General features: G+C 41.7%; 3 protein-coding genes across 5 annotated transcripts in view; 2 read left to right on the forward strand and 1 right to left on the reverse strand.

The window, feature by feature from the left end:
* The first annotated feature begins 3,379 nt into the window (after positions 1–3,379).
* dcph1 (damage control phosphatase 1) lies at positions 3,380–8,310 on the forward strand. Its single transcript, XM_006792454.3, has 5 exons — positions 3,380–3,648; positions 4,024–4,129; positions 4,223–4,464; positions 4,933–5,098; positions 5,452–8,310. The coding sequence occupies exons 1-5, from the start codon at positions 3,593–3,595 to the stop codon at positions 6,229–6,231; spliced, it is 1,350 nt and encodes a 449-aa protein (XP_006792517.2). The 5' UTR covers positions 3,380–3,592; the 3' UTR covers positions 6,232–8,310.
* Positions 5,497–20,230, forward strand: esr1 (estrogen receptor 1). Of its 2 annotated transcripts, XM_006792453.3 has the most exons (10): positions 5,497–5,577; positions 9,212–9,637; positions 10,502–10,710; positions 11,528–11,644; positions 12,120–12,307; positions 12,399–12,552; positions 13,948–14,086; positions 15,069–15,202; positions 16,439–16,622; positions 16,800–20,230. In XM_006792453.3, exons 1-10 carry the CDS (start codon positions 5,564–5,566, stop codon positions 17,134–17,136), a joined length of 1,902 nt encoding a protein of 633 aa, XP_006792516.1. In that variant the 5' UTR covers positions 5,497–5,563; the 3' UTR covers positions 17,137–20,230. The 2 variants fall into 2 exon arrangements, with proteins under 2 accessions (XP_006792516.1, XP_087708264.1); XM_087852138.1 differs by lacking the exon at positions 5,497–5,577 and having other exon boundaries at positions 9,201–9,637.
* The window catches only part of syne1a (spectrin repeat containing, nuclear envelope 1a), a 126,902-nt gene continuing 120,740 nt past the window's right edge, over positions 20,194–26,355 (reverse strand). Inside the window, exons 140-147 of one of the 2 annotated variants that reach the window (XM_087852137.1) lie at positions 26,079–26,205; positions 25,784–25,995; positions 25,337–25,543; positions 24,768–24,896; positions 24,198–24,452; positions 23,954–24,028; positions 23,367–23,425; positions 20,194–21,772 (exon numbers count right to left, since the gene is read on the reverse strand). In XM_087852137.1, the coding sequence (XP_087708263.1) occupies positions 21,496–21,772; positions 23,367–23,425; positions 23,954–24,028; positions 24,198–24,452; positions 24,768–24,896; positions 25,337–25,543; positions 25,784–25,995; positions 26,079–26,205 (1,341 nt within the window). In that variant the 3' untranslated portion in view covers positions 20,194–21,495. The remainder of the gene's footprint in view (positions 21,773–23,366; positions 23,426–23,953; positions 24,029–24,197; positions 24,453–24,767; positions 24,897–25,336; positions 25,544–25,783; positions 25,996–26,078; positions 26,206–26,355) is intronic. The other variant, XM_087852136.1, reaches the window with a different exon arrangement.

Consider the following 26,355-nt stretch of genomic DNA (forward strand, 5'->3'; position numbering starts at 1 on the left):
TTGTTTTCATATACTTGACCAATAAAGCTGATTCTGATTGTGATCACTGTTGGTCTGTTTTGGTTCCAGTTTCTTAAACAAACCCCTTTATCTTTCAGCAAAACAAAATTTCACAATTTAAGAACCACATTAAGTAGATCTGTAACTCAACTTAAAAGTCTACACTCTCTTTTTATGGTAACTACTTGGTTCCTATATGACTATATCATGTCACATGTTTGGGTAATGTTATATTTAGATATTTTATCAGTAGTCTGGCTATTTATTGTCACTTCTTTTTTATTTGTGGAACTAAAGTAATTTCCTGCCACATCTGTAAAAGAGTACAAATAGTAACAAAGAAACCAACACTGTACTCTGTATTCTGTAGTGGTAACTTGCCTTGGCAGTGTTATATGTGTAAATTCCTAGTTGCAAACACAGTTAAGGTCTAATATTTCATTAACTTTGTATCACCCAATCACTTGGACACCAGCTATAACATTTCTGTGTTTTTATTTTCAAAAGTTTAATCCCTCAATAAAAAGATGTCCCCTACATCAGTGAAAGTTGCCCAGCAAAGCAAGCTAAAAAATATGTTGCAGAGTTAATTCTTGGAACAGGTTTGGTTGTGATGTCACCAGACATGCTCACTGGTACGCACCTTAAACTCGTGTTATAGGCGACACACTTTCCACCTACAACTATGTGATGTGAAAACTCTGCAAATGCATCAATTTGTATAGTTCAGGATGGGGCTTTAAGTTACAGCTGTTACTTTGTGAGCTCAAAAAAACAAAAACAAAAAAACAAATGCATTGGGAAACTCAAAATGTTGGAAGTCTTATTCTGAAAAGTTTTGTGAAGGGGAAGTAGTTTCAGTTGAATTTTAACCAAAACCAGAGACACAGAAAGTATAGGCGGACATTTTCACGAGTGTACTTTGGAGTCATGTCAATATTTTGTCATCAGATGTTGTCATCAGCAAGTTGCTGGATGTTGTCCCAGTGTAAACACCATTTTTTTCCAAGGCCTGCCATTGCTGAGCTACATTTAAGGACACAGGGTTCGCAAGGGAGGATGAATCTAAGCAAGTTGTGGCTCTTTGAAAATGCTTGCTTTGCAGGATGCTGGGTGGAGTCTATTCAAAGGAGGGGGTAAAATGGCTATTAGGTGGGACGAAAGGGCTTTTAAGTCTTTGTCCTGTTAACAAAAAAAGGAGAAACAATCTTGGCCATAACATTACTTAAGCTACTCGATTAATAAAAATTTAGATTTATGGATGGTTCAAAATATTTAACAAGCAAAACATGGATTAAGACCACAAGGACGTCAAGAACAAAAGCATATTTGATTACTGAAAGATGCACAGCAGGGATGTACTGAATGTAGTAGATAAACTGTAAACCACTGGATCACTGTTACTGTTTACAATGAGGATCAATACATTCAAACTTTATTCTGTGTCATTAGGATAAATGTACTCCTTCCCACGTTTGTTTATATGGACTTAATCTGTCTTAAATTTTCTCAGAACAACTTATTATTTGCCGTTATTATCGGTTAATTCATCTGCGCTGCAGTAACGTATCTTTTAACATGAGAATGGTGAGATTTGTGCCTGTTCCTGCAGTTTCTAGGGGCTTGTCGCACAAACGAAATCCTGCTGTTAAGTAATGCATGGCGTGACTGCGTGTGGGGAGCTGAAACACCCAGCTGAACAAGGCCTTTAACGTTAACTGCCGCCCTGCCCCCGTCCTTGGCCTGTTTTGAAACCGGAGTGGTGAGTCACTGCTCTCTCGGTTTAGAAAAACAGATCCGGCCAGGCTGGGGCCCGGCGGGGGGATGGGAAGCCGGCGATGGATGAACAGCGGAGGTGGACGCAGCTGGACTCCCACTCCCAAGGACCCCGACATCCTGACAACCGCCCGGCAGTGTTCCCATAGTGACCGCGGGGATGATCTGAGAGAAGGGAAAGCACCGCCTGAATTAATTGATATGCGCATCTCTCCAGGCCAGTAATCGTGACAGCAGAGTCAGTTGGCCATGTTTCTCATAAAAGGGGAAGCCCGGACACCCCCCCCCCCCCCCCCCCTACCCAAAAAAAAAGAAAGAAAAACGGACCGACCGCGAATTTACGTCATTAGGCCTACTCTGTTGCCATGTTTTGTTTGTTTTGTTGTACTTTTTCCTGGAGTTGATCAAACACGACATATACAGTGCATGTTACCCTGTTATTTTTGGCATACCAGAGTCATGTGTATCACAAGCTAAAAATAACGTATTATATTTTGTATTCCTTAGCTGTTAGTTTGACTGCTCTTCTGTTACTTGCCAATTAAATTTTCCATTTTCGTTAATCATTGATTGGTTGATTTTCGTAACCTTCTTGGCTATACATGAAGGAGTCGTTAAAAAGGGTGTCAGTAGGTCAACTTTTCTCTAAACTTTTCGGTCAATGCTTGTCTGCCCAAAAGTGATTTCCGATTTTTCCATGTGTTTCATGTGTTAGTATCTTTATTTACATTAGTAAATACACCGTAGTGAATGTGATTTAGATAGATATTACATAGATAAAATAAAGTCTCTGCATTTGACACCGACTCTCTGTTACTGTGTTACTGTGCACATTATAATTAATCAAGTTATTTTTGGTCATTAAAGTATGCTCATAGAACTGTACAATTTCCTCTGCCATTTGGCCAGATCTGTCTTGAAAAATAAATTTTTACATTTACGCCATCTCATATAAAAATATTAGGTTGAATTGTTTCATGTTCAGACTTAAACTTGCGTGTTTTTGTTTCACATGTTGGCTGGCAAACTAATGAAAAACACAGCTAGTTGTTATTGATGTAGAATTTAGTAAATATTTTAAGAAGGAAGAAGAAACAACATATATAACATATTAATATATAACATAACCCATTCATAACTCCTTTTGCCCACATTCTATATTTACTAATATAAGCAAACATATTACACATAAAAAACGACGCTTGTATGCATTGTTATTTTTCCACATTTGACAAGGGTCAGAAACAGGAAGTCACTGGAAACCGCAGCACCCAACCCCGCCCACTCCTCCTCCCCTTTTGCCGCCAAAAACCCTTTGGCCTTTTCTAATAGGGTGAACGAATGTCTCCATGACAATTGTTGCCCTGGACAACAAGTGATGCTCAGCGTGCTACCTCAGCTGCTCGATGCAACGAGGCAGGCGTACCAACCTTAGAGCCACCTGAGATAACACCAGCTTTGAGACCTTTGACATTTAAGGTAATACGTATTACTGAAACAGTTGATACGACTTGAAAATGCAATCTCGGTAACAGTTTGACAGGTTGTCAGCACTGTAGTTTACATGATAACCGTTAGATGGTAGCATCGTGTCCCTCACTAAAAGCACAAAGCGCAAGCGGGAAGAAATGTATTTTTTACAAATGTAAAAATATTCTTAGCAAAAATAAGAAGTGAACCCTGGGGCAACCTATTTTAACACGTGACTTCTGCAGAAAAGCAGACGTCACCTTTAACCTCCTAGCTATTCAAGAAACTTTATTGCTGTCCCAGTGCTTTTATTGATAAAGTTTGAATTTGAACCCCTGCTAACATCATGGCGACGGATCAAACTATGCACGTCCCCCCTTCATTGTCTGCCAGAGTGGTTGGGTAGGTTGACAGCTGATTACTTGACTTTATCGCAGAATTTTTAATAACCTGGGGATTTTACGTTTCCTTATGAAAATGGTCTCGTAACCTTGGGACGGTAGAGTCCAGACTAGCAATAGCATTAGCTTCCTGCTAGCTGTAAGTTGGCAGTGATGGTGTGTAGATATTCAAGCACAGGACGTTGTTTAGGTCAAACCAGAAATTTTATGGGTAAACAAAGATAAGCATGCGAAGGTAATATTACTCCAGGGAGTATACTTTTTGTATTCCACAAAGAAAAAGCTAAGCTTACAGACGGCTTATTAGCTAGTTAACTTGCAAATCAGTGCTGCAGTATAAAAGGGAGATATTCTTGGTTATATGTTTTCTCTGCAGGTCATTTGCTTATTTGACCGTTAGAGACAGACTACCCACCATCCTGACCAAAGTTGTTGACACAATTCATCGCAATAAAAACAAGTTTTTTGAGGAATACGGAGAGGTAAGACCACGTTCATTCAATTGAGGCAGTTATGAGGTTCACGTTAAGACTTGCGTTGGATTTTGCCGGTGCTTCCCCTTTATTTTCAACCAGGTGGGTATCCAGGCAGAGAAGCAAGCTATATCTCTGCTATCTAAGCTGAGGAATGAGCTGCAAACTGACAAGCCAGTGCTAGCACTGACAGACGGCCTACCGGACACAGATTCCTGGAACCAATACCTAGAGAGGCAGCAGAGACTGCAAGGTGACCTGGAGCCTGTCAGCTGGTTCAAGTCTCCCTGGCTTTATGTGGAGTGCTACATGTACCGTAGGATACACGAGGCGCTCTTGCTCAAGTGAGAAGCATTTATATGTCACAATGGAAGCTACTGTAGATGTAAACCCTGGGATTTTGTAATAACTTTTAGTATATTACTGACAAAACCTTGGTACTGACTGATATAGTGGTGCATAGAAAAAACAAAAACACAGTGGCATTGGTTAGTGGATAAATGATTTTGACCATCAACATCAACCTTGAGTTTCACAAGCGGTGGACCTTCAGTAAATATGTTCCTCTGCCAAGGCTTGTATTTATCTCTTTGTTTGTTAGCCAGGTTAGACAAAAATTAACGTAACTGAATTTCATGAAACTTTATGCAAAGGTACAATAGAAGACAAGGAAGCACCCACTTAGTTGTTGTGTAAATCCAAATCTGAGCTCTATCTTTGGCAGAGGATATGCTCTCCAATTCCCTTTATCATTTCTTTTTAGATTGTGTTTGTTGATTTCTGTTATGATTTTATTTCTTCTTTTATTTCAGTCCTCCCATCAGTGACTTTGATGTCTTTAATGAGGGAAAGACTCAGAGCTTTACTGAGTCTTCACAGGCTGTGATGTCCTTGTGTACGTACTTGGAGGGCATCAAGAACAACATAGACGAGCTGTCTAAGAATTCGCTGTTTGAGCATTTCAGCAAACTAATGCAGGTCAGTTCAATTTATAACCTTAAAGCTATACATTTAAAAGATTCTCAGTATGTAAGTTACTATTCTTTTTTCAATTTTCCATTTGTATTTATTTAAATTATTTATTTATTTAAAACTTTGCTTTTTAGTATTTAAAAGTGAGTGATTCTGGCTACACCTGAGATGAATGGTCCTCTTGTGAATCCTTGTTGTGATTGGTAGCCTAATTTAAAATGAACCCACTAATACCAGTGGGATTAGACCTTCATAACTGCAATAAATGTGGTGCATTAGTTCTTGGAGATTTGATATTTTAGAAATGTTTTACAGTAATCAGTTACTATTTATTGAATACATTTTGTGACTCTTTTAAGGTATCTTTGTGGGGAAACAAGTGTGATCTGTCTATATCTGCTGGCCAAGAGAACTCCCAGAAGACCAGTCCACTAGATTCCCTCTACAGCCTCCTGCCCTTCATCCTGGTGGATGACACCAAAAGGGTATGGTCAGCTCTTATTTCTGCGCAGAGGCCAAGAGAGTCAGGGAAAACCACTGCAGACAGAGTGGACATTGTGCTAGACAATGCTGGCTTCGAGTTGGTCACTGACTTGGTCTTAGCCGACTTCCTGGTTTCCTCTGGCCTTGCACGTCAGATTCATTTTCATGGCAAATCCATCCCGTGGTTTGTCTCTGACGTCACAGCTAAAGATTTTCAGTGGACCATTCAGCAGGCCATGGCAACCAATCACAAGTGGGTTTCCAAATGTGGTGTTCAGTGGCAGAGGTACTTGAAAGAGGGAATGTGGTGCTATCATGATCATCCTTTCTGGACACAGCCCCATGAGTTCTGCGACATGGCAGCCGATGCTCCTGACCTGTATACAACCCTGCAGGGAGCAGACCTGGTGCTGTTTAAAGGCGATCTCAACTACAGGAAGCTGACTGGAGACAGGGACTGGGAGCACACAGTAAGCTTTGAAACTGCACTGCGAGGCTTTGGGCCTGCACCGCTGTGCAGCCTGAGGACTCTCAAGGCCAACATTCAGGTTGGTCTGCAACCGGGACAAGGGGAGAAGCTTACCTCCCAAGATCCAAGCTGGATGACTAGCGGCAAGTACGCTGTGATTCAGTTCCACAATCCAAAGTCAGAATAGTAAGGTTCAAATCAGGAACTCACTTTGATGACATGGGTTTAAAAAGAAGCTTCATAAGCAGGCGATACCTTTAAACCACACTAGACACTTAAGTTAGGGGAATTGTTAAATGCTGTTTACTAGCACTTCATCAAGTTTGATTCAGGAACGCGCACAATAATTAATACTCAGTAATAATTTCATAAAAAACCATCTCATATCAAAATTTCACATCTTGCTTTTATCCCAAATGTGTTGTAAACCATGAATTTAGTCATACTGTTTACAGGTTAATGCTGTCAGCAATTACTGAGAAAAAACTGAGTATAAATTCTATAGCAGAAACAGTTTTGCATGCAGTTGTGAGAATGATGTAAATCTAACTTATAGTTTGTTTGGGGTTTTTTGTTGTTGTTGTTTTTCTTTCTTTTTTTGTCTTTTTTTTTTATTCAGCTCAAGTTGTTTTACTCCGTGTGATTACAGCGAGTTAAGTTCACCAAAAGCAGATCATAACATTTTTTGAAAACTACATTGTTGTTGGAGCAGTGTAACAATAAGTGGCATGTGCTTGTTTTGCTTAAAATGGGAACCTGGACCTCTATCTCCATAGATAAAAGTGGATGTCTCTTTGCACATTGTCATGTCGTTTGTCACTTTTAGTAATCAACAGGTGATGTTAACTGGATCCCATAGTGCTGCTGGGTGAAAATGTTATTTTGATAATTTGTTTCGATTTAATAAATCACTACTGTGACTCTGCTCTTTTTCCTTTTGTCGTACTTCACAAGCAAGAAAAATGTTTTGTTTTGTTTTTTTGTATACTAATAGCTATTTTGTAAATTTGTCCATATTGAAATGAATGCATTTCTGAAAGTGCTATAACTAAATTTAGGGATATAATTCCTCTACTGTAACCTTCTTGAATACCACGTGCCAACACAGTGCAGAGTAGCTGCCTAAACTCTACATTATTGTAAGGACTTTACCATTATTATAGGGTCCTTTACCTTACAGTGTGAAGCACCTTGAGGTGACTGCTGTTGTGATTTGATCTTAAATTTGACCTGTATTTTTGGTCTTGCATGTAACCGTGTAACAGGAGAGTTTCATTTACATGTATACACATCAAAATATAAACCCCCAGTTAACCTTAATGTTAAAACAATGAACAAATGCTTTTGTAAACACACAAATCTCTTATAAAGTAGTCGGTTCACCAGGATTGTGACTTTAGTCTGTATTTATAAGAGTGTTTTCCTGATGACCTTTCATTTACTCAGGTCGGGTTGGACCAAGAAAAACGGCCAACAAAACAGCTGGAAATGCTGCAGTTTGTGCATTACAATTCAGAATGAGCTGTAACAACACTGGCGTAATTTAGGCTGCTCTGATGCTTTGTGAATGTGGTACCTTATGAAAATGAGGCCTTATTACCGCAGGAAGCATCTTATCTTGAATCATTTAGGTGATTTAGCTGTTTCATTTCTCGCCCTTCATTTTCTTTTTCCCTGGTGTAACAATGTCTTCATTTTACTCTAGGGAAAATAGAAAAAATCATCAGGGCCACTTGTTTTCCACTTGACCTGACATGTCCTGAAAATTGGGCTGTTTACACAAGAAAGATGTACCACAGAGAAAGGAAAATTAGGGCTCCGTGTCAAGTTTTCTCCCCCACTTGGTGGTAGCCATTAATTATTGCATGAGAACATGTTTGACTTTATACATTTCTCACATAAATTACAACATGTCTCACTTGAGTAGCAAGAAGACGTGAATTCAAATGGCCCAAATAATTTTTGTGCGTCTTTCTGTCATTGACTCCGAAATCTGTAAACAGTTATTTTTTACATTTGATTTTTATCAACAGTGGTTGGTCGGTCCCTTGGCTTTGTTTATGTACACATAGTGTTCTGCTTCTCCTGTTATTTGAACAGATAAAGTGATGATTAACTGGTCCATGCTGTGGTTCTGTAACTTATATCAACCTTCACTTAATGAAATGTGACTCAGAAGGTATCTTTTAAAATTTCTCTCAGATTCATTGCAATTTTTAACGAGAAGAAATAAATGTGAAGCATAAAAATGATTATCAATCTCTTCATTGGGGATTGATTGTGTAATTTCTGGCTGTCAGAAAGAGATTTGACCTCCTGCTTTGTTTGCTGTGTTATGGTGACCTGGCACTTAAACGCACCATGGTTATCGATTTGGCTGTATCTTTAATTTGTTTATCCTTTTTTTCAAACCTTTCCACTGTTCCCATTGTGTCCAATGAGCTCAACTAAATGCCTGTGAGGCAAGCAGAGCCAGTACGTTGTACAGCACATAGGAGGATGCTTCGTTTGTAAGTGGTGAGTAGTAGTATAGTAGTAGTAATGGTAGATTGTGGTTTTCTTTCAGCCTCTGCTGTTGTTGTTGTAAACTGTCCACAGTGATTTCTTTAAATCTCACTGCAAATAGACTGGCAGTACATCACATCTGTCCTGTGCTGCTATCGGCTGAGCAAATAATGAATAAGCAGTCAACTTTTCTCAGCAAAACAGGTGCAACCAGTGACAATTCTTCCATATTACACAAATGACGAGTGGGAACTGTGGCACGCATGAGAAGACACGAGTTGTTTGTGAATCACTATTTTTTTTCTCCCTCTGTCCCACCAGCCTTTCTCCCTCTCACACTTTGGTGAAGATGTATTAGAAAAGGAGATGCTTTGCTGACAATAAAATAAAATAAGAGAAGAGTCGTTTAAAACTCTTTTTCTTTTGTTCTTTTGGAGCTTAGTGACCAGAAGCCAAAGGTAGACACAAAAAAGCTTAATAACAGTGGAGCTTTCAAGTTGTCTGACAAGCTTTGTTGGAGAGAAGAGACCCAGAGAGCAAGTGAGGGGGAAAAAATAAAGAGAGGGAGAGCAACACTCCTTTCCACTCCCCCTCCCAACAAATGGGAGAGCCAGTCTAAATCATGTTGCTTATCACTGCTGTTGTGCTGTGATGTTGCTCAGGCAGAGCCCAGCGCAGAGCAGACAGCCGTGCGGACCAGTACTCAGACCCAGGGACAGCTCAGCCTCCTCAGAGCTGGAGCCCCACTCTCCAACTCGCGTCTCGCCATCACTGTGTGCCCCCCTCAACGACATGTACCCCGAAGAGAGCCGGGGGTCTGGAGGGGTAGCCACTGTGGACTTCCTGGAAGGGACTTATGACTATGCCGCCCCCACCCCTGCCCCGACTCCTCTTTACGGCCACTCCACCACTGGCTGCTACTCGGCTCCTCTGGACGCTCACGGACCACCGTCCGATGGCAGTCTTCAGTCCCTGGGCAGTGGGACGACCAGTCCACTTGTGTTTGTGCCCTCCAGCCCACGGCTGAGCCCCTTTATGCACCCGCCCAGCCACCATTATCTGGAAACCACTTCAACACCCGTCTACAGGTGAGGAAATGCAGTTTTTTTTTTCTGGTGGAGAAAAGTGACAGGAAAAAAGTGAATGAAATTATCACCCCTTGATGACACATTAAGTTATTTGTCTGGCAATGGCACATCCAGGGCTTGGTTTTGATTGTTTGGTCAGTTGTGTTTGTGCAAAAGTTTGGTGATTATGCAAGCGTAACATGATAAGTACAGTCAAAACCAGTTCATCAGGTGTCCTGCTTCATTGCGACAGCTGTAGCTGCCTCTATCATGTCTTCATTATAAATTTTAGGTGACTATACCACAAAGAAAAGAATTAAGCCCGGTGTTTTCTGGCATTTATTTATTTAATTGGTGTGTTCTACCAGGGGACAGTAGAGCAAAATATTACTGGAAAATTAAATTCAGAATTTGTAATTAGTGAATTATGGCAGTGACATTCAGTTGGGTCCTGTAAATGCCGTTATAACAGAACAATTATATAACCACATTGTTTTTATTCTCTTGCTTTATACAAAACATATCTATTATCTCTGAGGAAAGGATCAAACTTTGTCCTGGTCTCTAATTCCAGAGATTAAGGACTTTGTTAAGGACCTTGAAAAGGGAACAATACGTAAGAACAACAGAAGCACACACGCAGTTGTTTCCTGCCTCAGGTGAAAAATAAAACTCCGCTCCTGCTGTCAGCTGCTGTCGTATTAAAGTCGTTCTGATGAGATTTGATTAATCACTAAATGACTTGCCTAACATTTTCAGGGAAAAGAAAATGTTCCATATTTTGGCAAAAATATCCAGATGTATTATTTGATTAACTTTGCGACTGAGCTTTATCTTTATGAAAACAAAAGAAATTACCAAATTAAAATTCATGGCGCGTTGCAGGTCCAGCCATCAGCCGGTCCCCAGAGACGACCAGTGTGGTACCCGTGATGAGGCATACGGCGTGGGCGAGTTGGGAGCTGGAGCTGGGGGGTTTGAAATGACCAAAGAGACCCGTTTCTGCGCTGTGTGCAGTGACTACGCGTCTGGATACCACTATGGGGTGTGGTCTTGTGAGGGCTGCAAGGCCTTCTTCAAGAGGAGCATCCAGGGTAGGTAGTCTGTCTGCTTTATCTGTTTGTTATCAGTGGATCTAAAAGGATTGCGCTATATTTTGTGAAACACTACAGATCAACTACAGTTGATTAAATTAGGGAACTGTCTAAATCATGGGCTTTATTGTGTCTGTCATAGAAAATAACAGTATTAAAGAACACAGTGCACTAAAGTAATTGGCTTCTTAACTTTGAGTGCTATCAAGCAGAAAAGACATAGTGTTCCGTCCTTCAGCCAAAGAAATTAAATATGGGTTAATTTAAGACATGGGGAAATCTAAAGAACATTCCTGACAGGAAGTTTGGATGTGGTTGGCTCATTTTATAGAAGTGAACGACCTGTAATGTTTACAGAAAAATAAGCAGCCTAATTGGAGTTGAATACTGTTGTGTTAAAGGAGGAGACGGAGGGAGGACGCATGTCAGAAAGTGGACATTGTGAAACTGAGAGGGAGCACAATTTAGGTTTCAGTCCATTTATTTATTTTCATTTGTGAGACATCAACTGTTTTCCAAACTCTTTGTGCTGTTGCCCCAGTGTGTGCAAACCAAAACTCAGTGTGCTCGGTGTCTGCGTCATGTTTATGATTGGATGTGGTTTGTGCATTGATGCAAAGTCATGCAATGAAAGAGCGCTCAAGAAGAAACCAATTGTCTCCATGGCAATGACAAAGCCAAGATGCCACGTTTTAATTTGCTCCATCTCAGATTCATTTAGAATGGGGAATAGAGTGTACCTGGCTACTAAATAACCTAAATCTGAACTGCACACTGAAGTGGGTAGCTGAAAGTAATAGATTTTCTTTCATCTCAGGTCACAATGACTATATGTGCCCAGCAACAAATCAGTGCACCATTGACAAGAATCGGAGGAAGAGCTGCCAGGCTTGCCGTCTTAGGAAGTGCTACGAAGTGGGCATGATGAAAGGAGGTGAGGGTGAACACCAGCAGAAGAAAGATTCTCCACCTTTTGCACGTTTAAATTTTTTGTAAAATTGTGTAAAGAAATTCTATTAATATATTTTTTTAACAAAAATTACACTCTTCTTTACAAATTTAAAAACTGATTGTCTTGCTGTGGAAAAACTTGGCACAAACATGAGGCTGCTGTTGGATCCAGATAAGCTTGAGACTAACTTTAACATGACCTTGAAGAGATTTCCTCTTAAGGAGTACAACTGCTCAGTCACATTTTTGTTTTCATACTTCCTGAATCACTCGGTAGTCCAAAAGAATCTGCGCATCTGTGGTAAGACATGTGGCAGAACATGAAGTTATTTTTGAACAATGTGGGGGAAAGAGTGAAGTGATTTATCTACACACCCATGACTTCTTGTTTGTATCTTTGTTTTAATCGTCCCTTTTTTTGTATCATGATGTTATTTCATCCTTGGTCTGTCCTCAAGGTATGCGTAAGGACCGCGGACGTGTTTTGCGGCGTGAAAAACGACGGGCCTGCGACAGAGACAAACCAGCCAAAGACCTGCCACACACAAAGGCGCCCCCTCATGATGGAAGGAAGCATGCAACGAGCAGCAGCAGCACAAGTGGTGGTGGAGGAAGATCCTCTTTAAATAGCATACCTCCTGATCAGGTGAGGAAATAGTGAGCATCTACAGCAGGTTTTTATAAAAGTCCACTATCAGGTTTTATTGATTTAAGGGGAAATTTTTATTGTCATCCAGGTGCTCCTCCTGCTCCAGGGTGCTGAGCCTCCAACCCTGTGCTCTCGTCAGAAGATGAGCCGACCCTACTCGGAGGTCACCATGATGACCCTACTCACCAGCATGGCCGACAAGGAGCTGGTTCACATGATCGCCTGGGCCAAGAAGCTTCCAGGTAGGAATTAATCTAAAGCATAGCAAAGAAGAATTTAAAGAAGCAACAATTAAGAATTAAGACAAGAGCAGCAATAGACAGTATCTAGAGGGTGTTCATAGAATGGCTGTGTTAGTTTACCAGATACATCTTAGCCTGAAGTCTTCTTTGACTCTTTAGGATATTCCAAGGATCTGGTGATGTTCATCAACAAAAATCCTCTCTGTAAGACAAAGAAAAAATATTACAGCACTGTAATAATTTATAGATTTAGATGTCTAACAGGCCCTGAAACTGTGGCTTACATCACAAAATGACAAATGACCACACATAAAATGATCAGGTTTAGTTGTATGTGTATGGCAAAGTGATGCCTTTAGGATCTATTTTAATAAAATGTTTCCAGTAATCATGCAAGTGCTACAGTATCCTATTTTTTATTGTTAAATAGTTATAGCGCATCAGTCTACAACATGTGCATAAATGTGAGGTCACATGCAAATTATGTGTGCCATTTCTTTGGAGCATCGTGACATCTAATAAAAAATCTTGGAAAAAATCCCTTAATCGTGCACAGATGTAACGTGTGACGGAAGTTGCAGTCGTGTGTGTGTTGTTGTCAATTTAACTTCTTAGGAAACAGCGAAGAGATGGGAGACCTCTGTAGTAAAAGTACACATAAGCCCCCCACACGAATACAGAGCCATTACAGAAATAGTAGTTACAGTCATCACCTTTGAGAGGATTGTTTGGTCAATCTGCAGGCACCCCATAGAGCCTAAATGCAGTATAAGACACATCACCCTTTTTACATGTGCTCTCACACACACACAAACCTGGCAGGGAGATTTAAAACCCAGATTTTGAGGCATTACAACCTCGTGTGTCACTAAAAGCCCAAAGATACCCAACTTTAATTGCAAGAGGTTCCAAACATCGTACAGGTGGCACAATGGGGGAGATTGGCTGTAATTATATATGAATTTAACCCAGCTGATTGCCAGCGATAAGGCTTCTTTTGTGAGTAGAGATTGCAGATGATTCATTCAAGTAGATTTTCTCTGGCTTAAAACAAGAGTGTGGATGTTTTAGTCATTTTTGAGTGGGTTGAAGGCGAGCAGGGGACATTAATATTTTATTACTTGTCCTGGTTAAAAAACACAGATATTCTGAGTAGACTTATCTACTTTTTTTTTTTTTTTTTACAGAATAATGTCTGAATTACTAATGGCTCATATTTGTAGTGAAGATTTTTATTTTGCTTTTATCTGTGAGTCTTCTGGCTAAAGGCCTTATTTTGTTTCAGGGCGGATGCTTCAAATGCTCAGAAGTGTTAAATCTGCTGGGTGTGGTTGAGATTGCCTGCATGGCATCAAAAATTCTCATCACGACGTGCTTTGTATTTTGTGTTTCTAGGTTTTCTGCAGCTGTCTCTTCACGATCAGGTGCTGCTGCTGGAGAGCTCGTGGCTGGAGGTGCTGATGATTGGGCTCATTTGGAGGTCCATCCACTGTCCCGGCAAACTCATCTTCGCACAGGACCTCATCCTGGACAGGTAGGGAGGGATACTTCCCTAATTTTCACCTTGGTATCCTTTCTCATCTCGCTGTCCCTGCTATTCCAACCTATTTCTCTTTCTTTCTCTATCTCAGACACATTTTAAGGGTGATACATCAGCATTGTAAATTTTCCATTTCACACTTTGCCAGGCATTGTGCCATCCCAACACGTCTGTCACACGGTGAAAGACTAATTACATGTTCCCCATGGAGAGGAGAGCAGCCTCTTTCCTACCTGAAATACCCCGTCATCATTACAGTGCTGAGCTTGCAGCCAGGAAAGAGATTTAATCAAACCCTCAATACAAGGAATGATGGAAAATGAAGAAAGATGGAGTGAGAGATGACAGCGAGAGAGAGCTAAATGATGAACAGAGAGGACGAGAAAATAGAGATACGGGGGAGACACGGCTGTTTTCTGCTTTGCAGGCACAGCCTGTTCCCTCCATTTCCCGCCATGTTAAGAGTAAACAAGCTGGCCAAAGCACAGTATCTACCCCAGAGAAAAAGAGAGAGGCAGAGACAGATCGAGGGATGAGGGAGACATACGGGTAGACAGAGCTTTTACCCTCTGATGTGCCTGATGGTCCCATTTGATTCAAAAGTGTATTAGAGAGTATTATCTCTAAAACCTGGTCCCTGTATGAGTGTCCTCTGCAATTGGACTTGATGACTAAAATGCTGTAGGACCAGGGTTGGCAAATTCCCTCGGCTCTGTGCCATCCAACTTTATCTTGCACTCCAGCCACATTATCCATCTTTCCATCACCTTTCAACTGTGTCGACAAATGGAGCCTTGCAGCCATTCAGTCCATTAGTTGTTTATCTGGTCGCTTGTTTGATAGTTTGATGGTGCTCTTCTCCTTCTGCACTAAAGTGGTGATCTGCTTTTGTTAAAATTTGACTTTTTGGGAAACTTGTGTGATCTTGATATTGTTTTTCTTCCTGCATGACACATTAATTCATTCTGCTGTCCAGGACTGAAGGCACATGCGTCGAAGGCATGGCCGAGATCTTCGACATGCTGCTGGCCACAGCGTCCCGCTTCCGGATGCTCAAGCTCAAACCTGAGGAGTTTGTCTGTCTCAAAGCTATCATTTTGCTAAACTCTGGTAAGACACCGTGTTAACGTGACCTCCTTGTGAAAGCATTTCAAAGAGAGAGAGAGAGACCAAATTGATTCCTGAAAACATCGAGGACACTTCACAAATAAAAGGATCCGCTCCCTAGTTCATTTATTTATTTATTTTCTAATATCCACTCAGTTTTGTTCACAAGAGCGCCACACCAAAGGTTTGTGTATCTGCTCCTGAGAGTAAATATTGAACAGTGTCAAACTACACCCACAGAGGTAAAGCTCTTAGCGCTGCGCAGACAGATTAGGCGAACAGAGCGTTCTGGAGAGATCTGTACCGTCAATAACCAATAGCTGTTCCCATGACGACGTGAGACGGCACAGAGGGCTGTGTTTGCCCCGGAGATTGAGGTATTCTGTACGAGAAGTCTGAAATACCAGTGAAATGACACTACTGGCTCAGCTGCTGGAGCGGGATGAACTTTAGATTACTGAGATTGCCGTGCGTCATCTTAAGCATGTGGATCAGATCCTTTTTCAAATAAAAATTTAGATGTTTCTTCATTGTAAGAAAGCTGAGTATTGTTAAGGAAGCTCCATAATTTTCTTCTCGGACTCAACTAGAGGAGCCACGCCTCGATCTGAAACGAGCTGTTTTAGCGCGCCCTTCCTTTAATGCTGCAGGCAGACTGGGGAAAACAGCGGATGAAGACTGCGGCACAGTAACCAAAATTATTGTGGCGGCGTGCAATGATCTCATGATTTTGTTGCCTTTGAAATGGTTAGGGTCCAGATCCTGAACCGCTCGAAGATGTTGACGTGTCGCTTTTAAGATGGCAATAAAACCTCAACAACACGCAGTCAGTCTGTTATCAGTTTGCTACTGAATGGGGTTGAGTCGGCGATGATATGCAATCTGTTTGTGATAACACAGCAATTATCTTTCAATTCAGTTTTGTATATATCAAGCCAAATCACAACAACAGTTGCCTTTTAAGGTGCTTTATATTGTAAGATAAAGACAAACAAAGCTGTGTGCCCGAGATGACCAGAGATATCTTGTCTCACTGATGACATCATACGGAATGAACAGTAGAAAAAACTAAACCTCTAAAACGGGGCATTTAAGCTTACAGTGACATCCTTATTTAAACTTTTCTGTGTTTTTTTGTGAATATTGCAAGAAAAACATGTTTGAAAAGATTAGTTCAAGAGAAAAAACGAGCATTAGACAGAAAGTTGGCAGTGAGCTGATGATGTCTTGGTCTCTTAGGTGCCTTTTCTTTCTGCACTGGCACAATGGAGCCCCTTCACGACAGCGCGGCAGTGCAACACATGCTGGACACCATTACCGATGCGCTCATATTTCATATCAGCCAATTGGGATGCTCGGTTCAGCAGCAGTCAAGAAGACAGGCCCAGCTGCTCCTGCTGCTCTCCCACATCAGGCACATGAGGTAGAACTCAAAACACTGTGAGAAAATTTCAAGTTTCAGTCGCCCTAATGTGATGACGGTAACAGTGTGAGGAAGGTTTTAAACACATTGTAAAATCTAACAGAGACTCTAGGTTGCAGAATGCAGTGTTAGAAAGCAGGTGAGGTCACCATCTCTCTTTGGTTACACTCCCTGCAGCAACAAAGGCATGGAGCACCTCTACAGCATGAAGTGTAAGAACAAAGTGCCTCTGTACGACCTGCTGCTGGAGATGCTGGATGCTCACCGCATCCATCGCCCAGTCAAACCATCTCAGTCCTGGTCCCAGGGTGACAGAGACTCTCCCACCACCAGCAGCACCAGCAGCAGCGGCGGGGGTGGCGGCGATGATGAAGGCACCTCCTCGGCCGGTTCCAGTTCAGGACCTCAAGGCAGTCAAGAGAGCCCGAGGCATGAGAACCTGAGCAGAGCGCCCACAGGTCCAGGTGTCCTGCAGTACAGGGGGTCCCATTCCGACTGCACCCGCATCCTATGAAGGTTTAAAGTCATTTTTATGGATGGTTTGTGTCGAGAATTTTAAAAAAGGGGTTGGTGAATTAAAGATGGTGGTTATAGTCGAGTTTGCATGAGAGAATATTTATAAATGAGGTGATTTTATAGCTGTTTAGTGAGAACCTTCTCATTGGAATTGCACAGCAGTCTGAATTTCAGTGCTGTCAGCCTTGTACGCTGCCTTTAATGATATCTGTGATTTTCAATCAGCTTTCCAGTGCCGCTTATCATTTCCAAAACAGCAGATGTTTAATGTTTCAAACAACGAGCAGCTAATCTTTCTGTTCATTCGCCTCGACCAAAGTGCACTTCCTCTGTGATTTAAGAGGCTGATGGGCATTATTTTTTCATATAAAGGAAATAAGAGAAAGAATTACACAGGAAATGATGGTGAAACTAGTTCAAATGAACGTGGAATTCGTTGTGCTTAGATGCCGGCATCGTTAAAAAATAGATATCAGGTAATGTGGGTGAGCGCACCCAATTTTTTCTCAGATATATCTGAGAAAAAATATTTTAGTGATGGCAATTTTGAAGTGAGGAGTGGGAGAGGATGTATCTGTTGAATTTTAAGTTGGCAGAAATTGTGCGATCGAGTCCTAAATATCAGTCGGCTGTTTGTTGGGTGACGTCTGTGTACAGGAGGATTGTTCTCTGTGCTAACCTACGTCAAATCCTTTTTCCTTACTCTGTTATGTGGCCGTCCGTGTTCACTGTGCACGTGTGTGGTTAGCAGAGAGACTACACGCTGAAACAGGTAATAACGGTGTTAAAAAAGAAGTCTCCAAAATGAATATATGTCAACCTAATTTCTGTTAGTGGCTGAATTGGATGCAGCTGAAGAAATAAAACACCTAAAAGGAAGATTTTTTTTCTCCTTTAGTTGGCTTACAAATTCCTGAGGTCACGTATTCAAACTGTTTTTGGGTCTGACTAACAGCCTGAAATGGTTTCAACGCACAGTGAGGACAAATTTAACAGCCAGCTTGGCAACTTTAGATTAGCTGCAACAGTGCAGTCAGCCTGGGGGTTGTTTAGCCTCTGAATAATTTGCTACAACATGTCACTCAACGTTTTAGGCTTAAAATCTTGCATCAGATTAAATGCACATTTTGGACTGCATAGAATATACCAATATACGTTATATATTGGTTGCACTGTGCAAAAGTTTGTTTTTATTTTGCTAGGAAAATGAGAAATAGATGCAGGGATTTGTTGAAACCTGTGAAAACATGCATAAAAATACAGTATATAAGGTAAAAACAGTTTGTACAGATGTAATGACCTTGAAAGTCAAAATTTGGTCTAACCACATTTATTTTTTAAAGCAGCCTTAACTGGCTTAGGCAAACTTTCTTGTGATTTCTTTAAGTAGTCTTCAGGAATAGTTCTCTAGGCTCATTGAAGGACATTCAAAGCTCTTCTTTGGATGTTGGCTGCTTTTTGTTCTCTTGTCTATGAAGACGACCCCACACTGCTTTGATAATTAAGGTCCGGGCTCAGGGAGAGACGCTTTCCAGATAGTATCAATCCCTTATGCTACTTTTGTGCATTCACAATTCCTTCAATTTTGAGAAGATCTCCGACCTCACTGAAATGCAGCCCCAAAACCCTGACAGAACGTCCACTCACACTCTCTGTTGTTCCTCTCTCCTGACCTTCTCTGCACATATTTAAAATGAATTGAACCAAAAGTTGAAAGTTTGGGTTTATCAGCTCTTTTATCAGAAGGATTTCACTTTCCCTTACTGTTCATCTGCTAATCAGAACTATTACTTCTTCTTTTGTTCTCCAGTTTTTAAGTTTCCGCTATTTTGCAAACCCTGTTGAGATACGCTGGGATACGTTTTTGGGAAATAGCTCTTTCGGAATCACCTTGTTGGTGCCAAAATACTATTGTGTGCCTGTCAAACTGTGGTATTCTTGGTATTTTTGATATATTTGGCAAAAGAAATGGGAACAAATGATGATTACATTTTTGCAACAGGATGCTAGCAACAAAGGTCAGGGGAGTTTAAAAGTGCTGCTTTGCTAAATTGTCTGTACTGTTTATACACAACAGTGGTCCATCCCTTGAGTTAGGTGCCTTTTTTATGCTTAATTGATTTATAGGTTAGTGTTAAAGAAAAAAATATGGTGTGAAAGAACCAATGTCCAAAGAAAAACCGAAAGACCTTCAGAAAGGTCAGAAAACTGAAATTACAAGGAAGTTTGGCTCCTTGGAAGCAAAATATATATAATACAGTACACTGTAGATTAGTGTAAAAATGTCTTGGATGCCCTGGAACTCAGGTCAACACATTTTTTTTTAAACACAATGAGATAAGATTTTTCAAATTAGGTTTTGGTGACTTCTTGTTTGCACTATCATTGGCTGTTTCAGCGTATGAGGCCCCGGCTCTGCCTGCTTCCTTCCTTCCTCTCTTTCTCTCTACGTTAATAAAGCCGATGCACACAGCACTCTACTCACTAGGTGTACCTTTCTCTTAACTTTGTTTGCAGTCACACGGCATCTGATTAACTGCACACAGTCACACTTGGGAAGCAGGGATGAGTCCGTATTTGACACCTTTTGCTCAACTGATGGTTTGCTAGTTGCATTTTTAACTAATTGTTTTATTAATCCAGTTGCATTTGGGGGACATTAAATGTTTTTACCCAGCCTTTAGTTTGTTGATGCAAAAAATAAGTACTTTAACACAGGAGCCAAGCTGACTCCAGAAAAAAAAAATAAAAAAAATAAAGCAACTGAATCTGGGATCAAAACACAGCTTCTGTAGCGATAGATACGAGTCTGGCTGCTATTCTGCGTGCTTTCAATGCAAAACACTGCCAGCCCAAACATGAAATTACCTGCAACCTGTGATGAGTGGAAACTGCAGGCAATTAAAATTTATGTTGCCAGGGGAGAAGCATTAAAAAAAAGAGGCAGCTGCAGATTTGTGTCATTTGAGAGACGTGTGGAAAGCCTCCACACAGGATCAGAACATCAGATTTGGAAGTGTAAATCCAGCCAAACCTGCCTTGACTGTCGTTTGTTTACTGTGCATACAAATAAAAGCAACAAGTATTGTTCATCACCGCCTTTCTCCTGACTCGATTTTCTCCCAATCAAAATCCACAGAAGTAAATATTTCATGTTTTATTACTTGCAAAGAGGGTATTCTCCATGAAGTTGGCATTAGCAAACTGTACATACATAAATAACCATTTTCATATTTAATTTTTTTTTTTTTTAAACAGATTCAGATGTCTCATCACCGCAGAATAATAATCGCAGTTATTACAAAGCACACAATTTCATGTCACAGCCGTCTACTAAAACTACCAGTGATTGTTTGGCCTTCGTAAAAGCGAGAGACTTTCAAGTGCATGCTCAAACCGAAAGATAAAAAAATAACTGCCTGTACTCAAAGGCATTTCAAACAATGATATACAAATGAGAGCTCGTCCTCTTTTTTTTTCATTTTTGTCCCAGTTGATAAAATACTAAAATTAAAAAAAAGAAAAAAGTACAAGCCTTGGCTTTTGGAGAAAGAAGTCTGCCATCTTGGCTGGAGGGCATCAGTGCAGTACCTTCAGACAGTGCTCGTGTCAGTGCTTTACGTGCAGGTTTTAGACTTCATTTCCAAATTGACAGGCAGGTCCTTCTGAAACGAGTCATCCTGGGGAAAAATACTTCTGCTGACCTGATTCTGTGCGGTTTCGGTCTTTTTTTTTCCTCAGTCGATGTTCAAACGTGAGTCTGAAACGAATCTCTTCAGACCCGAGGCTGTAAATAATCTGCTACTCTGACGGCAGGCCTGCTCTTAAAATTTACAATATCCCCCCCACTCACAGTGGGGCTTCAGCTTAATCAATGCCAACAATCTAGTAACAGATTGAACACTAAATAAATAGTAGCAGCACTTGATATAATGGACAAAAATGCACAGTCGACTTTGGCTCCCAACATACAGTATATAAATAGTGCTTTGTTTTTCAATGATTTCACAGGTTTCTCCAGAAACCTTAAAAATAAAATACTTATTTAAGTTAAAACAACATGATTTTTTTTTTTTTTTTTTTGGGGGGGGGGGCGCGGTTATCCAGAGTGTTTTTGTTGTTTGTTTGTTTTTTTTAAAGGGTAGAGGTGACTCAGGTGAGTGGGTGGGTGTGCAATGTTTAGTGACAGCAGTCTTCGTGTCACCTCTGAAATACTTCATAATACATCCCCAGCGAGGGGGAAGAGTTTGTTCCTTTAGGGCACAGGGTGAAGAGGAAACATTCACATGAGTCAGTGGAGTCCTTGGCAAAGCAGTAGGTAGATTTAAAAAAAATAAATACAGAAATCAGCGTCTCCTCATATGGGCGGAGGTCCGTTGGTGTAGCGCAGCATGGGATGGAAGGAGCGGGCGAAGTTGTTGGCGTGGTGGCAGCTGTAGTCCTCCTCCGTCATGGGAACCAGACAGGCCAGGCCGATGAGGAGCAGGAGGAGCAAGTGGACGGGGAGCGCTGCCCTGAGGACCCGCAGCAGGAAGGACTTATCCTTTGAGGAGGAGGAGGAAGCTGATGAAGTGACGTCTGAGAGGTCAGAACGGGAGGAAACGCAGCCAGCGGCGCCTGGTGATCTGCTCCGGCTGCAGGAAGACCCAGACAAAAATTAAACACTGCAAAGAGTGGGGCTCAGATCACTCGTTGTTGGGTTTTTTTTAAAAAAAAATTGTGCCAAAACTGCTTTATAGTGAAAAATGCTCCGACTTCACGAGACTATGAATTAATGACTAATATTGCAGATTCATTTAAAATGCCTGGAAAGGATCTGAATGGTAGAAAATTGTCTCGTTAAGCTGTTCATCTGTCAAACACTCTACTCGTGTCAATTTTAAGCTTTTAGTTGCTAGTTGAAAGGCTTTTAGAGAAGACATCGGGGGAACTGTGGCGGGCATTTTTCACAGTTTTTTTTTACATTTTATAGTTTGTAAATCTGACATTTAGAGCATGAAAACAAAATTATGTTGAACGGAAAAATAAGAAAGGATACAAAAAGAGTCACACTCATGTAGACATTCGCAAACACACAAAACAGGCACCCACTTGCACGTGTAAGACAGCATTCACAGATAATGGACTGTGTCTCACCGTATCACTGTGTGTGTGTGTTTTGTTTTGTTTTTTTGTTGGGGTTTTTTTTTGGGGGGGGGGGGGGGGGGGAGGGGGAGGATTCTGGCTTCAGAGCTCACTATGTGAAAGTTCAATGCCACACATCTTTCCAAACAGAAGCAGGAGAAATGCCAAAATCCTCTCTGGAGATTACCACTGACAGAGCAAAAACTCTAAGGGAAGAACAGCATGTTCTTACTGCGACCTGTCATCATGGAGACCGAGGGTCAGACATGCTGACATCCCAGTTTCATTGACCTCCATCGTACAGTGATGCAGCTGTGAGGAGGCATGTGCACGCTGCGCATGTGTGCTTCAAATTATTTGGCCAGGCAACACCTTCTGCTCTGCTGAATTTCTACTTGGAAAACCTCAAATGTACAACATAAAGAAACTGTGAGGGGGAAAAGCACATTTAGTTTCTCTACAACCCTCATGGGAAGTCTAGTTCAGGAGTTTTGGAGACTATGTGGTGTAAAGGAGGTGGGTTTAAAGAGGTCTGGAAAGGAAACGGAGGAGAAAATGGGAGTTAACGTGGAAGGAAGACCAGGAGTTAATGCATCATATCCTGTTGGAAAACTATGAAGGGAATGAAAGAGGAAGGAAAACAAAAAAGAAAAACAGAGCTAAAGGCATGACCGCTGGGGTGTGGGTGGGTAGGTGGGGACAGTGGGGCTCAGAGAGTGCCATCTAGTGGGCGAGGAGCATACTACAAAGTCAGAAGAAGCAAAATGTGTGAAGGCAATACTTCATGATGCCATTCAAAAAGCAGCAGGGCAAAGAGAAGCAGTGAAAAAAAACATTTAAAGGAGAAGGGGAGCGGCCTGATGGAGGCGATTCCCCTCTCGTTTAAGAGCCGACAACATGGTCTCGAGAATAAGGGAAGATCATGGAACGCCGGGTTTAAACCTCAAAGCAGCGGATCACAAACGCTGCAATCGAAATAATATGATAAATCTGCCAAATCTTTGACGAGGTGATTGTGCCTAACTGAGTTAATAAAAATCATGCTTGTTGGAAAGGTTTGGTTCCACCATCATCCCAAGTTTCTAGAGTCCAGGAGAGAGGTACCTGTGGCGCGGGCTGCTCTCAGGGTGTCCTGGGTGGGCCTGACTACTTTTGCCTCGGGGCTGAACCAGATAATGAGCAGGGAGGGGTAAAAGAAAGAAAACAATGTTTCAGTCAAAGGCAAATAAAGACAAAGCCTCAGATGAGAATAAAAACAACATAAAGAGAGCCATAACATTGCTAGAGAAATCATCATCAATAACCAAAGAGCAGCAGCGTAATCAATGACGGTGATTGACTTTTAGAACCAAGAAATCTGGCTTCTCAAAACTAAATCCAGAAAGGTCAAGCCCAAAAAAACCCTCACACGATTAAATGTTTTAGCTGTCATTTACAATAAAAGTCAATATTCAGGTATTTACACGTAAATTAAAAATTACAGAAACGAAAAGCCAGGTTTTCTTGTGAGTTTTTTTGCAGATCATTATGATGTGGGGCAGCAAAAACATCTCAAAAAAGGGGAGGTGGGAGGGGTCAACTACATTTTCTTCCACAAACATGTTAGCAGAGCAAAAAAAACTAAAAAGACAAGTGGAAGGTAATGTGAGCTCAGCCCTCTCCCTTCTGGACATTATGAAGAGAGACATTACCAATCGTTTGCGGGTCTGGCTGGTCACATCTAAACCAGGTGCTGCAGATCTGCTAACAGGCAACGGCGAGCAATCCTGAAAACACCAAAACAACAACATTCGCTCTGATGTTCAGATCTAAAACAAACTAATGCCACTAAAGAACTAATGAGCACTCAGTATCATAGAATAGAATAGAATTCAACTTTATTGTCATTCCAAATGTCACAAGTACAAGGCATATTTGCAATAATATATATCTGACCTGCTCTGCATCCATGGCCCCCAGTCTCCTCTCCAGCCCCTCCAGATCTGAGTTGACCTCCCTCTGGAGCAGCCTTAGCCTGTTCCAGATCACGTGAACCTTCTCCTGGGCCTCCAGACACTCATTGCCCTGAGCCTGGGTCCGCTCTGAGGTCTGGGCCAGAGTCTGAGGTTTAATGTTGACCAGCAGCTGAGCTGACAGCTCCTGAAGGGACGACACCTTCTGCTGCGAGTCCAGCAGCTCGCACTTGATTTGCTACAGAACAATAAAGCAGACAGAGGAGTCACCCACACATTAGGAAGAAATTAAGACCTATTGTGCCTCCTCAGCTTGTTATTTCTAAATAAATCAGACAACTTCTAGTTTTCTGTCTCCTCTGACTGTTATATAAAAAATTTGGGGGCATCTGCACGAAAGGTGCTACAAGTCTGAACAAATTGACCAAGACATGGAGTCACATGTGCCCACTTTGTGAAGTAACACTGATCAGTATAAAAAGGTAAAACAGTTGTATGAAACTCACACCAGGTTAGTCTACTACACACAGAGGCGGTTTTAAGAGAGACATACCATAAGTGTTTTATGATGAGCTCGTAACGTTTCGCGATTTGCTTTTTGGGGGATGGGAACCACCTCGTTCCTCCTGCGGTCAATGTTCTCCAACCATAGCAGCAGACCGTGACTCATCTCATGGAACTCCTGACAAATATAAACAGGGTGTCTTATCAGTTGTTTTTGTTAAGGCCGTCTCTCATGCCCAGTTTCGCAAAAGGAGGATATAAGACTTTTCAATAACAAGATAACTGGTATTTTATTTATATATTTTTTAATATATTTAATATATGTGTGTCATACATTCACTGTACAGACCTCTATTCAAAGACTTTTGTGTGTGTGTGTGTGGGGGGGGGAGTCTTGCATTTGTTGGATAGGTCATTGAAGAAGCGATAGGCATCCAGGTGAAAAGAGATTGGCAGAACAGGCAGCGGGTCAGAATTGAACCTAGGCTCCTGCAGTTGGCTCTAAGACACATGGCTGCCTGATCAACCACTGAGCTAACCCGGCACCAGATATTTTTACTGCTGTAAATTTGTGGAGCTTAAAAGTGGGCTGCCAAAGTTAGTGTGTGCTTTTAATACCTGGCACTGCATCAGTGCCCTCTGCAGCTCCTCCCTCCAGTCCTCCAATGAGGCGCCGAGCCGGTCCCAGCGCAAATTCATCTCCTTCAGCCTGTCCCTCAGTTCCCACGCCTCCTCAGAGTCGGGCTCTGATTGGAGGAAGTCAGCACTGCTCAGGTTGATGGACAGGACCTCTGACTTGTGAGCATCCATCCCCTTCTGCAGCTCCTGTATGGAAAAGAGGTGATTAATTATAGAGTGCTGGAGCAATGAGCCAGGCATCAGAGAGAGGAAGCTGAGAAAGATGTATTTATAGCATAGTGACATGCTGCTTTCTAGTAATTGAAAACTAGTGAGTGCTTGGGGAAGGAGGAAAATGTCAGCACACTGCACTGGAAGTTTGACAGGTGACTAAATAACCGCAGATTTGTTGGACTTTCTGCAACGCTGCACTCTGCATGCACCCACCTTGAGCTTCTTGATTCTCTGCTGGATGGTGTGTATGTCAGTGCTGAGATCGAGGCCTCGCAGTTGGCTGAGTTCAGCCTCCGAGTGACCGAGCCAAGCCCTCAAGGTCTGCAGATCTGAGATCAGCTGCTGCCACTGCTGCAGGTTCTGTTTGTGTTTGTGCTTCTCACTTAGAGACTGAGCCTCGATCAGCTCCCAGCGCTCAATCACACCTGGAGGGAAAACAAATGATGTAACCACAGCCCACACAGTATATGCAGTGTGTATGTGTGTGTTTGTGTGTGTGTTTACTGACCGGCGCTCTGTGTGTCTGTGTTGGTAGGGTTGGTGAGTCCCGGCATCTCATCCTCATCTTCGGTCAGCTCTCCTTCTGCTCTCTTCACTGCGTCTATGCTGCTGCGACACTCTCCCATCAGACGCATCTGTGAGGAGAACATGAGCCACATGGCATTTACTGCATTTTCATCACGCTTTAAAAACCTTTGTTTAAGAATAAGAAGAGAATTAGGGATAAAAATCCTGCATGTAGCAAGATGCAATCCATTCTAAAGTAACACTGATCATGATTAACT

The sequence above is a fragment of the Neolamprologus brichardi genome, chromosome 15, assembly GCF_056152115.1.
Source record: "Neolamprologus brichardi isolate AB-2024 chromosome 15, ASM5615211v1, whole genome shotgun sequence".
In the NCBI taxonomy this organism is placed as follows: Eukaryota; Metazoa; Chordata; class Actinopteri; order Cichliformes; family Cichlidae; genus Neolamprologus; species Neolamprologus brichardi.